We start from the raw sequence: 16,415 nt of genomic DNA on the forward strand, positions 1-16,415 counted from the left end.
TTTCATATCATATTTGACACCTGATATATGAAGCACTTCCCTTAATTCTTTCCGGCTCAGCTCTCTATCCCTTAGAAGTAATTCACTTGGGGGTCAACTGATGTGCTCGCAGGACCGCGGGCCACCGGGGAGCGTGCAGCGTGGGCGAAGGAGGAAATGGGCGTGGACCTGGGGGCGGGGGAGCCTGGGGGGAGGGGGAGGGGCCTGGCGGAACTCATCCCCGGGCGTTGCCGCGGCAGCGTTCGTATCATCGCGCCGGCGCCGGGGAACGGCAGTCAGTTGCAGTCGGCGGCCGGAGCGGTGCTGACGGCTGTTCTCCATCTGGAGAGGAGCGGGTAAGTGAGGGATGGGGAAAGCTGCCCCCTCTTCTGCCACAACATGAGGTGAGCAAGGCTTGCAGACAGGACTCAGCAACCCCTTCCTCAGGCAGCATCAGCCCTGTTCAGACCATCCCATACACACCATTAGCCGAGCCCTGTACCAGCCTGCTCTCAACCCTGCCACAACACACACCTAACACCCGAACCTTGACAGAGGTGAAAGAGGGGAAGCACGGCAGTCAGTGTCCTGCCTCTACGAAATGTTGTCAACGTACGCTCAAGAGGTCTGACGTAGAGGGCCATGCCCCCCGTGGTTAAATAGGGCAGCCAAACATGAGCGCCACGTTAGGATCACACCTCAGATTACCAGGTTGTGGCTCCAAAGGATGGAGTTTCGTTTAGGAAATGTTTGTCTTCCTTCCTCCTCCTGCCTGTCACATCCTCAAACTCACCCATGAAACTATTAGCTAACAGCGTAGACAGCTCCTAACATTGCAACCCACAGAGGTGTCGCTCAATCCCCACCCTTCTTCACTGATCGCACTGAAGGATTCACTTCCTTTGTTGCCCCACAGTCAACAGATGCAACTATTTCAGACAAATCCATGAGAATGAAAGACACTTTTTGTTGTTGTTAGTGATTTTCTTGGTGACCGTCACCGAGTCCCAGGAGAGCCTGTTCCAGAGGAGGATTTCTTTCCTGTCACCTTTCCCCTGCACAAGGAGCTGAGGATCAGGTAATGAGACAATGCACCCTGAGGCGCAGCTGGTTGTGAAGCTGGCATTGAAGCAATGGTCTTTTCTGACTTCAGGTTGGGGATTACTAATGTTTTCTCCCAAGCGCGTGAGCAGTGCAGAGGAGCCCAAGTCACTCTGGAGGCCAAGCCCTGAATAGCACATGATAGGAATTGCTTGTGCTAATTTAACCTTGTCTGTGTATTTTATTTTTGATTCAGACCATCTCTGCCTGCCCTGGTGACTCCAGGCTGCCAAATCCTTCCTGCTCCAGGTCCCCCTATCCAGCCAGGACGGATGGCATCTGGCACCCCACCAGCATAGAGGCAACAACAGTTGTTGGTTAAGGAGATATCATGCTAGATGTACTTAGGGTGCAGAACATGGGTACAGGCCTAGTCGGGAAAAAAGGAACTGGGTAAGAAAAGGTAGAGGGAGCGCGCCTTTTGAGAAGAGAGGCCAAGAGCAGACATGAGGGGCAATGGACCTGTACAACTTTATCCAGTTTTGCCACCGAGGGCTGTAAGGGGAAATCAGGGAGGGGCAGTTATGCCTGGGAGAGAGCAATGGAAGGGGGAAGGGGGAGGGATGCAGGAGAAAGGGAAGTGTTTAATGTGTTTGTAGGGGAAGGGGCAGTGCACGACGGCATATTCCAACAAGTCTCCTAATACATGGCAGAGTCCCCTTCCAGGTACAAGACACATCCACCTAGCTGCATCTACTGAGGCACCCAGCAGCTGCAGAGACTCCTGGGAGGCAGGACCCGTTGAGGCCAAGGACCACAGAAGAAGGCGAGGAACCCAGCCAGAGGGACTGCGAGACTCTACCTAGCAGTCCGCCAGCCCTCCAGGGCAAGTGAGTGGTCCGCAGCCTGTCCCAGCCGCCTTCCCATTTCTGGCCAGGGAGGAGCAGCTGTGGGCGGGAAACCATATGCCCAGAAGTGATGACATCTCCTCTGGGGCTCTCCAGCACCATCATCAGTGTGTTTGCAAACATCCCCAAGGAGTGGAGGTCCCAACACCTCCCTTGCCAGGGGCCATTCCCCCGGCCACGTGTCCCGGGGGGCCCAAATCTGTGGAGTTTCTGAGTGCTCACAGCTCCCAGAAAAGGTGCCCTACTTCCCAGGATGTATCCTGAGTCCCAACGTTCAGTCCCCCTGACTTGAATGAGGAGAGCAGGCAAGGGCAGGAGGAGGGAGTTGTTAGTCCAAACTAACTGAAGGTCTCTGGTCCTGAGCCAACAGCTTGCAAACCTCTGACAGCCAAAAGCTGGCACCCAGTATTTAGGGGAAAGCATGGGATGTGGGGGAGTCACCCAGCTCGGGGAAGGGGCAGACAGACAAGTAGGGAGAGACAGCTTTGAACCCACACTCCTAACTGTTTCTGTGTCAGGATGGAGAGGCTGAGGCAGATCCTCAGAAAGAGGACGGCAAGAATGGCCCCGGGACAGGAGAAGGACAGGAAGAAGCCTGAGGAGGAGGAGCAGGGCGGCCACCACCAGGCAGAGGCTGCATCAAGGAAGGGCAGGTGGTGGCACTGTCTCGTGGGCTGGAGAAGAAGGGCACCTCCAGCAGCCACGGAAGAGCAGGGAGAGGAGCCAGTCAGGCCCCGATGGAGGTGGCCCAGGATACACCTGGGTAGGAAGGGCCCAGCACTGCCAGAGACCCAGGCACAGCCCCCGCGCAGCTCCAGCCCCAAACACAGCAGCCAGGACCCCAGCGCTGAAGCCCAGCCGAAGGCCACTCCTCACGTGGCTTGGGAGGAGAAGCCAGGCTCCCCAGGGCAGGAGCTGCACAGGCCCTGGTTCAAGCTGGGCTCCAGCTCCTCCAGGGAGGACAGCGACAGCTCCCAGGAGGCTGTGGGCCTCCAGCAACATGCTGCCACTGCCAGAGGTGAGGTGACACCCAGACGTCCTGTGCGAACAGGGCAGTGACCCCTGAGTGCGGTGAGTCGCTCTGTGATGGGGCCGGGGGATCCCAGGCAGAGCAACAGCCTGAGTGACAGGAGACCTCGCACCCCCAGTGTGGGCCACAGACATGGTCCTGGGTGGGGAGCGGGAAGAGGGAGCCTTGTACGTGAGGGTCCCCAAATCTCCCAGAGGGGCAGGCACCTCCCTGGGGTGCTGGGACAGGCGGGGCCTGAGGCAGTGCATGGAGAGGGGCCATATAGCACTTGGGCAGCCACGGGGCCATTTCCTGGGCTGCAGGAACGTGGACACACCTCTCCTCTGCATTGCCCCTCTGTTTCCCCTCAGCAGCAGCAGGCATCACAGTCTCTCCCTCTCCCTGCAGATACAGTCCTGCCCTTCTACAAGGCAGAGGAAGAGCAGAGGGAGGACTTCACCTACCTGGAGGAAGCCGCCCTCTCAGTCATCCTACGGCACCTCCAGAGCACGGACCAGGTAGGAACATCCCAGAGCTGGACCAGCACCAGCACCAGCCCGTCCACTCTCCCACCATGTGGCCCTCTGGGGAGGAGGAACCGAGTGAGCCACAGCCTTTGATGGGCACGTGCAGCCCACGTGGGCTGGGACCCTCGTCGGGGGTGCTTTTGTCCCAAACAACCTGGGGACCCCTCCCCACAGAGACCCCATCCCTGTGCCAGACCCCATTTGCCCAGGAGGAGATGTGGATTGAGAACGGGGGATACCAGCAGATCTGAGCCCCACGCTCCCCTTGGGAGGGCAGGCAGGTTCCTGGCTATGAGCCGGCCTTTTCCCATTGTAACTTATGGTGTATGCAGACTGTGAATGAGGGGCTCACTTTCCTCCGTGCCGTCCCCACACTGTGCCTGGCTACAATGGAGAGGGGCGAGGACACCCTAGAGCCGCCCTGCTGCAAAGCGGCACTTGTGGAGAGGATTGTGGTGAGTTCAAAAGAGCACTGGCTGCTTCGGGTCAGAAGTTAAGCAGCCAGGAGAGGATGTGTGAATGGGGACTGGAGTGAAGAGGAGAGGGCAGGTGTTGCTAGGTGTGTGGATAGGGGGTAGAGAAGCGGGACATTGTGGGGTGAATGAGTACAGGGTGGTAGGGGAATGAGAGGGCTGGAGGACAGATGTGGGAGCGGGTGGGGAAACCGGGTGACCAACAGGGTGTTCATGAGCATGTCGGAGGGAAGAGGAGAGCCGTGTTCAGTGAGGGCGGAGGAGAGAACTGGTAGGGGGGGCCCAGGTTGGCGGTGGCATCCAGGTGCCCCAGGAGCACTGTGAGGTCTCCTTCTTATGTTCCCCCATGCGTCTCTCAGGTGCTGATTGACAAGCTGTCCGACTGTGAAGAAGAGCCCAGCACCATCCTTCCTTACAGCATGGCTGTTGTTTGCATCCTCAGGTACTTGTTCACTTGCCCAGCTGCACTAACTGCAGCACTGCTCAGCTCCAGAGATTTCCCCTGGTTTGCCGACGAGGTGGGAATATGTCCTTTCCCCAGGTTAGGTACTGAGTTTCCCTGTAATGATGACACAAGGGCCTTCAGCAAAGGGCCGACAGTGTGGATACTGTTGGAGGGTCAAGGATCAGTGGGACGGGCAACAGAGGGGTCAGTGGGCCAACCCTGACCCTTGGGTGCTGGCACACTTCAGCCTTCCTTGAGGTTTCAATTCATATTGTTGCCTCTGGGTGCCTATTTCCCTGTCGAGACCTGCCCACATCAGAGCCAATGCCAGCCCCACAGAGCTCCATCCAGACAGGCTCCTCTTTCCTGACAGCAAACTGAAGCCAGCCCTGGAGCCAGCCCTGGAATCGCGCCTCCTCTACACCGCCCTCCACAAGACCTTCCTGATGGCCACAGGGCACAACAGCCAGCACATCCAGGTACCTCTTTCTCTCACTGCACAGTCCCACCAGCCATCCCCTGGCAGACATGGCACAGGACTTTCCAGCACTGACCCTCTTGGCTCTCTGTCTTCTTCCAGGGCATGCAGTGGATCAGCGTGGAGTACCTGGAGGCCACGCTGAGGTGTCTGCTGGCAACTGCCCCCAACCTGGCCAGGCTGCAGTTCATCGGGCAGGTGAGCACCATGGGGAGAGGCTGGGTTTAGGATGGGGGCAGCTTCAATGACCTGTGCACTGCAGGAGCCGGTCCTCAGAGAAGAATCCCTGGCTCCTTCCTTGAGACAGGAGTCTGGTGCAAGTTCACCATGCCGATCCCTCAGGGATTACCCACAGAGTGGAGGATGCCCCTTTGGATTTGGGCTTTGGAGCCTGGCACGGATACAGGATTTTGTCTCCTTCCTGTCATGCTGTCTATGTTCAGGGAGGAGAGGAGCAGCCCTGAGACAGAGTTTGGTCCCAGCTTTAAGAGACAAAAACCATCCCTGAGATGCAGAGGGAGGGGTCGGGGCTGGGAAAGGGCGTTTGGGGGCAGGGCCGTGCTGGATGCAACAATCCCTTCTTACAGAGTTTGGCCCCCTGAGGCTGATGTTTTACCCTGGGCTTAAAGGGTCAGCACTCAGGAGGGGGTGGGGGTGGGGATCATTGGTACTACAGGAGCACGTGTCCACTGCCATGAACTTCTTCCACCCACAGCACTTGACCTTGTGGCTCCAGCTGGAAGATAAGAGGGACAGAGCCACAGCCATCAAGATCACCACCAGCCTGCTCTGCTTTGCAGTCTCCCTCCTCCCACGGTTTGAGGTAAATGAGCCTTGTGTCAGGTCCTGACTTTAGGCAGAGGCAGGGCTGGTGAAAAAGCCTGTGGGATAGCAGTGGCAGCGGTAAGCGCGGGATAGGAGAGAGGATCCCTGCATGGCAGAGTGAGGGCTGGGAACTGGCTGTGCTTGATTCAAGGGCTTGTGCTCCTGGCTAAGAGCCCCTGTCTCAGGAGAGGGCAGCAGCTGCCATAGAGTGCTCCAGGCAGATTCATGCCTGTCTCAGGAGCCCTGCTGCTCCTCCTGGAGCAACAAATGCAGGGAGTCCTCAGGGGGGCCCGCTCCTAGACCCTTGGCTCAATGCTGTATGGCAGGCAGAGAGATTTATTTCTCAGGCTTCAGGAGATGCACACGGCCCAGAGAGCCTGAGGTGATTGCCGGTCAGACATAGATGGACTCTCCTGTCCTCTGCCTTTCCTTAGGACTCGCCCAAGGTGCCCCTGGTGGGTGACCTGGTGGCCCTGCTGGGTCTGTGCATCAGCGACCCAGGGGAGGAGATCAGCCGCCAGGCCAAGGAGGGCCTCTCCCACCTCTACAAGATCTTGATGCATCAGAAGGGTATGGAAACCTTGAGTCCAGCTGTGGGAATCACCTAAGAAAATCAGCCTGTCCAGGGTCTGCAAGCTGGGAAGTTGACATAGGGGGAGAGTTCACGGAGACATGAGGGCAAAGTGGCCTCAGGGAGGGCAGGAGCAGTAGCCTTGAACTCAGGGGAGGGACTGTAGGGTGTTACGTAACCCTTGGGCTACAGCCTGGCTTCAGTGAGATCGGGAGGTTCCCCTCTTAGACATCATCTGTACCATGGCACCAATCCCAGGGTCTGCAGTTCAGAGCGCTCACATGTTTTCAGTTCTGAAGCCAGAACAGCAGCTCTGACCAGCCTCTCTCTGTCCTAGGGCAAGACATCCAAGAGGCACAGGAGCTGTGGCCCATCAGCCAGCACCAGCACCACCTACACCGAATCCTCCTCTACATCGATCTGGCCACAATGGGAGAGGTAAGGATGCTCTGCCCATTCTGTACACCAGCTCAGGGGATGGGGCTGTGTTTCCCTGGAATACCTGCCTCCTGCCTTCAGGAGGAAGGCTCTACCTTCAGCCCACAGCACCCTCTGTCAGGCTTAGAGCGAGGAGCAAGGGTGCATGGTTGTATGTCCGAGTCCTAGCCGCGTCCATGGTTTGTATGTCTTGCATGGTGTCACGCTGACGTGGCCCAAGGACAATCCCCTGGGAGGGAAGTTACTGCAGGACCCCACTGTCCCTCCCTGACTGACACTGGAGGTCCTGAGCTGGGCAGCTCTGACCTGGGGCTGGCAAGCAGCCAGCACACACCCACCATTGCTCCAACAGATCCTTGCAGGAAGTCCCATTCTGTGCAGAAGCGCAGACAAGCTGTGCTCTTCTCTCCACAGTTAAAAAGCAGAACCACCCTCCCCTTGGGTTTCAGTAGGCAGCACTGTGAGCTTCCATCCCAGGCTACTTGACAGCCCCATGTGAAAGGCAGGGAGAAGGCCAGGGCAGGAGAGGGGAACAAGACCTGAGTCCTCCTCTCCTTATCTGGACTTTGCATCCGCTGAGAGATTTGAAAGGCTGTCGAGTAGAGTGACCTGCCATGGCTCCAGCCAGGCTCTCATCCTCCCCACAGCCCATCAAAAGGGCAACGCATTCCAGTTCCTTGACGGGGAGCCTGGCTCTGGGATGCAACAATGCCTTGTGTCCTGTGGGTTTCAGGCCTTCAGGAAGATCCTCTCCGAAGACCAGAGGAGAGCGTTTGCACAGAGGGCACTGCTGGGGATCCACCATGTCATGCTGCACGTGAGCCAGGCCGGGGTGGTTCTGCTCTATGCCATCCTGGGGCAATCTGGTCACCTGACGGGGGCAGAGGTGAGCAGCATGGTTGGATTCAGGAAATGAGTGGCAGGACACACTCTCTCACTTCTAGCCAAGGAGAGGGTGATTTCTGGGTAGGGAAGCTAAAGACGGTGTGTGTTTGGTGGGGGACAACGCGTCTGGTAGACATGTCTTTGGGCTGGTTTGGGATTGTGCTGGCTCCAATGTCATTACCTGACTGTCCCTGGTGGCCCTGGAGTCCCTGACTGGTTTCTGTACCCTTGCAGGAGAAGGAAATTCCCGTCAGGGTACTGAGGAAGCTCCTAATCCTGAAATGCTTCCATCAGCTGCCCAAAGAGCTGCAGAGGCACAGTCATCTGGAGAGTGCCTCAAGGATCCCCATCTCTCCGCAGCAGCGCCATCCATCCTGATGCAAGCAAAGGCTGGGTGTGAGGCCACGGATGCCAACTGCGAGGCATGGGACACGGTGTAGGGGAGGTCGGAGCCGTGTATATAAGCCCTAGGTATCAGCGTGTGGCAGGGCACTGCTAGTGCCTGCCACTTTAAGGGCTGGGTCAGGCATCCAGCAAGTGCCTGATGGCAGCAGTCATTTTGACAACTTTGTATATAAAGGCTGCAGTCTGCTGCTGCCAGCCGAGGCAGAAACATTGCCTCGCTGAGCTGCAGCAGGAACAACCAGGCGGTAAGGGAAAGAGCTTATGGGGATGGCTAGGAGGCTCTTGGTCCTGGGCACGACCGAAAACTGCACCCTGCCGGGAATGGGTGGCCTGGTGGGGCTCCTAGTGGCGTGGGAGCCCCCAGGAAATGCCAGGCCAGTTACCACCCCGGTGAAAGGCGGGTCGGGGCGCCTTTATAACCCCAGCTCCCACAACCAGGTGGGTAACCCCATAGTAAGCCTGAGACAGCGGACCCCTGTGAGAGAGCGGACTAGATGCTCACAATCCTGACTTGAGGCACCCTCAACTGGTCAGTTCTGGGGCCAGGACCAGAAGGGTCAAAAGGGCCAGGGGCCCACTGTGAGGGACGCCCAGAGCCAAGGGCCTGGGGTTTCTAACTGGCCTTGGAGGGGAGGCCAGGGCCTGTGTGGCCAAAGGTCCCGGGGTGTGGGGCACACCTGAGAGGGGGAAGAGTGCAGGGAGGTAGACAGCCCAGAATGAGGGCGGAGTAGGCCGCCTGATCGGAAGGAGCCAGTTGGGGTCCAGACTGGAGGATTATGGGGCCCAGGATGGGGCCAAAGATGCTAAGAACTGGGATGCCAGCTGTGAGACATGAGCTGCAGCATAGGGGAGGATTTGGAGCTGCAGATAACATCCCCAGGCATTCGGGCAAGAAATGGACAGCCTACCGCTTAATTAAGACCATCTTTTTGTATTGCCACGGTGTGGCAGGAAAGAGAGGCGGGCGCTTAGCCCAGAAATAGGTGGTCAGGAAGGGCCTCCTGTTACACAGTGCAAGTAAATGGGCAGCTTCCTGCCATGTTCTCATCTTTCACCTGTATCATCAAGGTTGTGGCAGGTGAGGGAGGCGGGCATTTAGCCCTGAGACAAGTGGGTGGGTCAACGATTTGACCGGCCCCAGGATGCCCACTTGTTACCAGTGGACAGGAGGATTAAGGTTCAACCAGACTGACCAGCAGCACTGGTGTTGCGGGGGACTCCTGCTTGGGACACCCCTCTGAATTTGGTTGGTGTTTGTGAGAGACGCACTGAAATTAGATTAAGGGTTCAAAAACATAAAAGGGACTGCTTTAGGACTAAGAGGAACATGAGAATAAAGAGGATAAAGAATGATAATGACAAGGCAGGTAAACAATGGGAAGCACACGCAATAATACCGATGCAGTACTTTACTAAATATCACAATCAGCTGGAAGGCCCAAATGAAATAACAGGAAAATGGAAAATGGCATCAAGGAAGCAGACAGTTAAGAACAGGGCAGAAAATTATGGCATCCAGAGGATGAAACCAGTCTGTCAATCCAAGGTGGTTCAAATAGTTTGGAAGGTCACCTGGGACTGGGTTGTTCAGCACTATTGCCTCTCACCCTCCATGTGGAGCAGAGATTACACTCACCAGTCTCTTAGAATCGGATGCAGCCAGGCACAGCTCTCCCACAACTCCAATCATAGCACCTTTGCCAGTGTAGTGAGAGAACAGCTGCTGATGAGTCAGGCAGTTGTGTGAACTATCCGAGGCCAAAGTACCCTTTATAGAACCTACCTGTACGGCATGTATCAAGAATGGAATCACCTTACTACGTCATAGAGCTCATCATGTTGTGAGAAACTGGTTATCAACTTTCAATATTGAGATTGGGCGGTAGGCTCCACATGTTAAACCTTTCTTTCACTTCTTGAGTAGACAAATAGATAAAGCTGTTCTTGCTTCTCTAGACAGAATTCCATTTTCAACTATTTCACTGTACATAGTTTATAATAATTGTTGCCAGACTTTTCCGGAAAGTTTTCTAAAATTCAGATGGAAAACTGCCAGAGCTTTCCCCTCTCAAAGAAATGCAGCACCTCCGTAACTTTCTGTAACGTGATCTCCTTCTCTAGTTCAATTGCTTGACATATTCAAATCTACTTCATATAGCTTCTAATCTAATACTGTATTATCATTGGAGGTAATTATTGCAGAGATCTGCTATTTGATGCCTCTGCCTAAAGTCTTCTAGCCAATAACTTACCTGCCTTGTCACGCCACTCATAGTCATGTTCACTCTCTTGACCTGACATGCAATCCCATGTCAAAATGTTTATGTATCATCACAAGAGACTTATTCTGTCTGTCTGGAGCACTCTGATTAGTTGTCTTGGCAGCCAATCGCAATGCTGAAACTGAAACAACCAAAAGTGCAGACAGAATAAGACCATTTCAGACAGATATGTAGACAACTTAGAGGTAGAACGAAGCACTGGGGCGCTCTGCTGTGGAGTGGGTAGGGTCCGACGAGGGCACGGGGGTGAGGGGGCAGGGTTGAGAGGTGGGGAAATAAAGCAGTGAGGGGCCCGTTCCCCATTTTTCCCCTCCAGAACCTGCCTGCCTCTCCTGCAGCCAGAGGGAGAGCTGCCAGTGGGATCTGAGCTGCTGGGGGCCTCTAGTGCTTCCCTGCATGGTGATGGTGCCCCACAGGACTGCGGGGCCGGGTGTCAGCGGGTGGGTGCTGCCCATGCAGTGCCGCCACCACAGCGGGAAGCACTGGAGTTCCCTGCAGCTCAGGGGCTGCATGAACCACTGGCAGCTCACTCCTCAGCCACGGGAGATGCAGGCAGGGACCGGGAGGAAAAAAAATGAAGATCAGGCCCCTCACTGTTTTTGTGGGGTTTTTTACTTGGCAGAGCCTGCCTGCATGAGTTGCCACTGGGTCTTACAGCCCCTGAGCTGTAGGAGGGCCTTGTACTTCCCGCAGCGGTGGCAGACCCCCACTGGGCCGGCTGGGCAGGGTGCTAGCTGCTCGGGTGCAGCCCCAGCTCTCAGGCAGTATCTGCCAGAACCAACGGTGCATGCGGCGCTGGAAGCCTGGGTGTTTTCAGGGAAACTCAGGCTTGGTGGGCTTCCAGCACCCCGTGCACCGTCCCTGCCACCTTCCCACCACCTGGAACCACCCGGGAATGGGCTGGCTGCCCTGGGATGGTAGTGGGATGGCAGCTGGGTGTGATGGCAGCCAGAGAAGGTGTCAGGGATGGGGTACGGGGCAGTGAATACCCACCAAGCCCAAGCTTCCTCCAGCACCCCCAGGCTGCCAGCACCCCCAGGCTGCCAGCACCCCATGTACCATCCCCATCGCCTCCTCCAGATAGGGCCCTTGTACATGTGAGGAATAGCGCTGTAATATGTTATGAAGAAAACTAATACACATGGGATGTGTTTTACTTTGCTATGTAAAAACTCATTTAAATCTTAACATGCCACCGAACCTGTACAGCATTACACATTTAAATGGTTAAAAATGGGCAACGAAGCCACTTAAATGGGCTATTTCCTCACATATACAAGAGCTGTTAGTCACGTATACAAGGGCCCTCTTATTCTATGACTGTAACCAAGTCACAAGGTCAAACTTTTGACAAAATATGTGCTTGTATTCCTAAGCCTGTGTTTACACATGGACAGCTTTACGTAGCCATTTGAAGGGTGAGAATTTTTGATTCTGTTAAAGTATTCGGTCAATCACTATCCTAAAATCCTGTATTTAAAGTAATAATTTTGCAATAAAAATGTAATGACAAATGTTTTGTTGGTTTCATCTAGTTTTGAATTATTATTATTTTAATTTACATCCTTGGGGATCTTACTGCAATATTTAAACAGAAGTAAAACTCTAGATTCCTTTCATGTCATCACAGAAATACACCAAAGAAACCACACCAAAGCAAGTAACACATGCGCTGCGGGGGCCCAGGTGCTTCCCTCGGCAGCAGCGATTCCCCTGCAGCCACCCGGCTGAGAGCTAGGCGCACTGGTGCAGCCCCAGCTCACAAGCAGCACCCACTGGATCCAATGGTGCACGGGGCGCCGGAAGCCTGGCCATGCTCAGGGAAGCTCGGCTTTGGTGGTATTCCAGTGCCCCATGCACCGTCCTCGCCAGTAATAGATTGCAGTAGACTATCGATTCTTGGCAGTCAGTCACAATGGTTAATGACAGGCAGAATAAGCAGGGCATTATAATAGAAAATTTTAAAATGATGGAATAAGAAGATTTCAGGAAAGAAAATTTAAGAAGTCTGGAAGACTTCGAAGTCCATCTAGTGAACATGAATATGACAGAATGCAAAACAGGCAAGCAAGAGAAAAAGGAATTGGCTGAAGAAAGAAAACAACCTTTCGAAGCTGACTGAAGAAATCATTTAGCAGTACTTGGTCAAAGGATTACTAAAAATCCTGTATTTAAAGAAATACTTTTGCAATAAAAATTTAAGTGTGAATGTTTTGCGGTTTTCAGCTAGTTGGAGTTCTATTGTGCTTTTCTGAGGGATCTAAATATATTTTCATTTTGTGGAACTAGTTTATGTGCTCTTTCATGATGTGAAATATCTTGCTCTGCTGCAAATAACATTTGAGACCTGTCTTTTGCCCTTTCATTAGCACACTTTATCTATTTCCCCCTAAAAAGTAGCTTTTCAAGGTTCCCTAACCAGTCACAGCAGATGACATGTAATGCCTGTTGTCTTCAGTAAACTATGCGATTGATTTCTCCATTGCTGACAGAATTTAGTATCTTTAAGCAATGAAGTATGAAGCTTCCAGCTTCCCTTGTTCTTAATACAATGATTTAAATCCATTGCTATTATAATGGGAGCTGGGTCAGAAATTAAGATGCGTTGTGTTTCTGCACCTAAACAAGCAGGAACCAGAGACTGGGTATGAGAAAATAATCAATCCTGAAGCACGACAAGTGAACTGGTGAGAAACAGGTCTAGCCTCTCACCTCTGGGTTGGTGAAGCCTCCAGATATCTACCAATCCTAGGTCTTTTTAATAAATAAGAGGGCTTGTTTTCAGTTTTCTGATAGACTCTGTTAACAGTAACTGAGTTTTCAAGCACCGTATCCAATACGCAGTTCCAATCACCACCCAAAAGATTGGACTTTGTTGCTGACATATTGGTACTGTATGACAAAAAGATAGCATCTCCACTACTCTTACCTCCCCTCAGAGTCGCCCCATCTGTTAATGAATGTGAAAGCAATTAGTTTGTGAACGAATATAGCTGTACCTCTGCTTCAAGAATTGTGTGAAGAGTGGGATACAGCTTTTCAAAGCATTTCTAGTAAGAAAAGCAATCCGACTGTCCAGAGATGGTAATGGTCTGAGCACTTTCGTCCCTTCAGTGGGCTCATTCAATGCTCTCCCATTGCATGACATGACAGTCATTGTCATTAGTTCTCCCCTTTGTACATTGAATGAAGTTGCCAAGCTCCTGGGGACAAAGAGGGACAAGACATAAGAAAGACAAGACGTAACAAAGAAACCCCCAGAGCAATATCTCACTGCTTGGTCACATCCAGGTCCCTGATGGCTTCAACTAACACGACCACACTCACCGCTCCACACGCTAAATAGTTACAACAGATTGTTATTGCACCATCGACCATGTGTTAATATTACTAATTTCACTAAGGTACGAAAATCCACTAACCAAAGCAGTAAGGCAAGCGGTAATAATGTCATGTCATGTCATGTCATATACTTCCCTGAATGCCTGTGCTGAAATGTCTAGAGGTAAAAACAATGTTACTATATAGCCAACCTCTTGAGCACCTCAGCCTTCAGGAAACAACAATCTATCTCCTAACTGCTAAAAGATTTAAAGTGGCCTTCGCTATACGTATAACTGACTAATGACAACTAATTAAAGAGTCCTTGTATAATTAAAATGAAGATATTCTGGATTTGGCTTCTTCTCAGGTAATTAGCCCAAGAGTTGTCCTGTTCAGTAACAGGGGTTGTGAAGGCTTCCCAGACGGAGGGGCAGCTGCCTGCTCTGCGGCCTCACAAAACGGAGGGGACGCTGCCTCTCAGCATCGCACAAAATGGAGGGGAAGCTGTCCCTCACAAGCCAGGGAGGCTTGCCTGGTCCACGCGGCAGTGTGACGGGAATGCAGCGCAGGAGCCCAACAACTTTGCTGCCTGGGACACGCAGGGGAGAACGGTGATGATGATGCCATCGAGGAGCGCTCTGCAGAGGGGTCGGCAAAACGACCCTGCGGGCGACGGGGTTGAGGAGTACCAACCCTCTCTCAGTGAGTATGGACTCCCCCTGGGAAAGGGTAAACCCCAGGTACTTACCTGGGGCTTGCATGGAGGCGCAGACCAGCTGCTGGTGTTTCCTGTGGTAAGTCTGAGCTGCGGTGCGAATGGAAGGACGCTGCTTGATCTTTGATTCGACCAACTAAATAGTTGGAAAAACTGTTCTTTGCAAGCTTTCGGGCACAAACACCCTTCTTCAGGCATAGGGACAATCTGCTGGCGCTTTGTGTTCTCCATGGTGGAAAAGAAGTCAATATGCAAACTGCAGGTCTGTGAATATGCGAATATGTGGCAGCGAGGATCAGAAGGGATGGGGGACAATAAGTGTGAGACAAATAGGTGGCGGGGGGGATGGGAAATGGTGAACTGGTGCTCAGTTGTAGCTGGCAAAATGCAAGTTTCCCCAAGTAGCTTGTGCACAGGGAAAAGAGGGATTAATTGTGTTTCGAACCAGCGCTGTAGAGATACGCCTAGGTGTTCGGTAGGTAACGGGCCTGCAAGCAACAAGGAGCTCATTTGCCAATGCTGCCACATCAAGTGGACTTCAGCCACCACCTAACTGCACGTAAGAGTCTTCCCACCAGGGATCCTGATTTTCTCGGATTTAAAAAAATCCCAATTTTCAGCTAAAAAAAAGTAACTCCAAATCTACATTTTTCCATGATTAAAATGCAACACCACTGTGTACACATCTCTATATTAGTGGTGTTTCATTTAAATGACGGAAAAATGTGGATTTGGAGTTCCTTTTTTTAAACTGAAAATTGGGGATGTTTTGTAAATCAGAGAAAACTAGGATCCCTGCTCCTCGCTGTTTCTTGTGCCTGGGAGGCACCTGAGAGAAGGGCAGGGCAGTGAAAAAAGACCCTTTTGAAAATGGAGATGCTAGAGGCAAACGGAGACTGAGAGAGAAAGGCAGCAGGGGAGGAAGCTGAGAGCACAAGTGAGAAGCCAGCAGGGATGTTTCCTGAAAGAGACTGCCTGCAAGGTAGCCAGGTGTTTGGGGCCCAAGGGTTCACCCGGTGTATTGTAGCTGACCAGTACACACTGCTTTCTCTTTAAAGCAAAGAAGAAGAAGAGCCGCTTGCTTTGGGTGCGCTCCGTCCCCTTGAAGAGGGAAAGTCCCCTCCCAGAGTTAAGCCAGAAGGTACGGGAGCCAGAGAGAAGAAATTGGGGGGGTTCAGGACCCAAAAGGCGAGGGTGCCAAAAAAAGGAATGGACTGGTAGCACCAAGCAGAGGGTTGTTTCTGGTCTTGAATCACTGAGGGGACAAAGACCCCTTGGGAAAATTAGGTGATTTGTTTTAAAGGAGCCCTGAGGATTTCATCCCAGAGGTTAGCTCTTAGGGGTGTACGAAGCAGGCCGTATTTGATTTGGATTTGCATTCGGCCTGATTCAGGGGACACTGATTCGATTTGTTGATTTGGATCATTGTCCCGATTTGATTTGGCTGAACCCAAATCTGCAGATTCAGTGCTGATTTGGAGAATCAGCGATTCAGCCATAGACACAGCTTTAAATGTTTTTTCTACATAGCTCGAGGTACCAGGCACGGCTTGTGAATGCCGAGATGGTGGGGCAGATGGGGCGTCCCACAGGAGCGTGGGGGAGGGTGGCCCGCGTGCTCAGCGGCGGACCTGGAAGTGGACCAGAAGTATTTCCGGGTCCGCCGCCAAGCACGTGGGGGACCCCTCTCCCCCGCATCTCCCAGTTCGGTGAGCAACTGCAAGTAGACCCCGGGTGCCCCCCCAACCCAGGAGGCACTCGTTGTCAAGCCAGGGGTAGGGGGGGTCACTTGCACGCTCTGCGGCAGACCTGGAAGTGAACCGAAAGTGCTTCTTGTCCACTTCCGGGTGCACCGCTGAGCGTGCTGGGGACCCCCCTGCGCTCCCGTGGGATGCTCCGTCAGCCCCACCATCCCGATGGTCACGAGCCACCTGGTACCTTGAGGTATGTAGAAAAAATATATAAAGCTGTGTCTATGTCCGAATCATCGACTCTCACCTGCCCCCACCCTGCACACAAATCTGGGAGTATGTGTCCCCCATACCCCTCTGGGAGCGTGCACAGATGTGGGGAGCCAGCTCCACCCTGCCTCCTGGATGAGCTGCCTGCA

General features: G+C 53.3%; 1 protein-coding gene across 2 annotated transcripts; it reads left to right on the top strand.

The window, feature by feature from the left end:
• Positions 1-209: 209 nt before the first annotated feature.
• Positions 210-11,785, top strand: LOC132246439 (maestro heat-like repeat family member 5). 2 transcript variants are annotated; one of them, XM_059719556.1, is made up of 13 exons: positions 210-335; positions 959-1,910; positions 2,447-2,946; positions 3,346-3,455; positions 3,797-3,919; positions 4,297-4,379; positions 4,756-4,861; positions 4,963-5,058; positions 5,576-5,683; positions 6,120-6,255; positions 6,594-6,694; positions 7,428-7,580; positions 7,814-11,785. In XM_059719556.1, exons 3-13 carry the CDS (start codon positions 2,448-2,450, stop codon positions 7,955-7,957), a joined length of 1,659 nt encoding a protein of 552 aa, XP_059575539.1. In that variant the 5' UTR covers positions 210-335; positions 959-1,910; position 2,447; the 3' UTR covers positions 7,958-11,785. The 2 variants fall into 2 exon arrangements, with proteins under 2 accessions (XP_059575539.1, XP_059575538.1); XM_059719555.1 differs by having other exon boundaries at positions 210-1,910.
• The last annotated feature ends 4,630 nt before the right edge of the window (positions 11,786-16,415 follow it).

The sequence above is a fragment of the Alligator mississippiensis genome, chromosome 16 (assembly GCF_030867095.1).
Source record: "Alligator mississippiensis isolate rAllMis1 chromosome 16, rAllMis1, whole genome shotgun sequence".
NCBI lineage: Eukaryota > Metazoa > Chordata > Crocodylia > Alligatoridae > Alligator > Alligator mississippiensis.

What these genes read in the sequence shown, in the direction of transcription:
- LOC132246439 (XM_059719555.1), top strand. Translation starts at nt 2,448, where the DNA reads ATGGAGAGGCTGAGGCAGATCCTCAGAAAGAGGACGGCAAGAATGGCC. An exon ending in ACATGCTGCCACTGCCAGAG is followed by an intron (nt 2,947 to 3,345) that starts GTGAGGTGACAC and finishes CTCTCCCTGCAG; the next exon opens with ATACAGTCCTGCCCTTCTAC. An exon ending in GGCTGCAGTTCATCGGGCAG is followed by an intron (nt 5,059 to 5,575) that starts GTGAGCACCATG and finishes TTCCACCCACAG; the next exon opens with CACTTGACCTTGTGGCTCCA.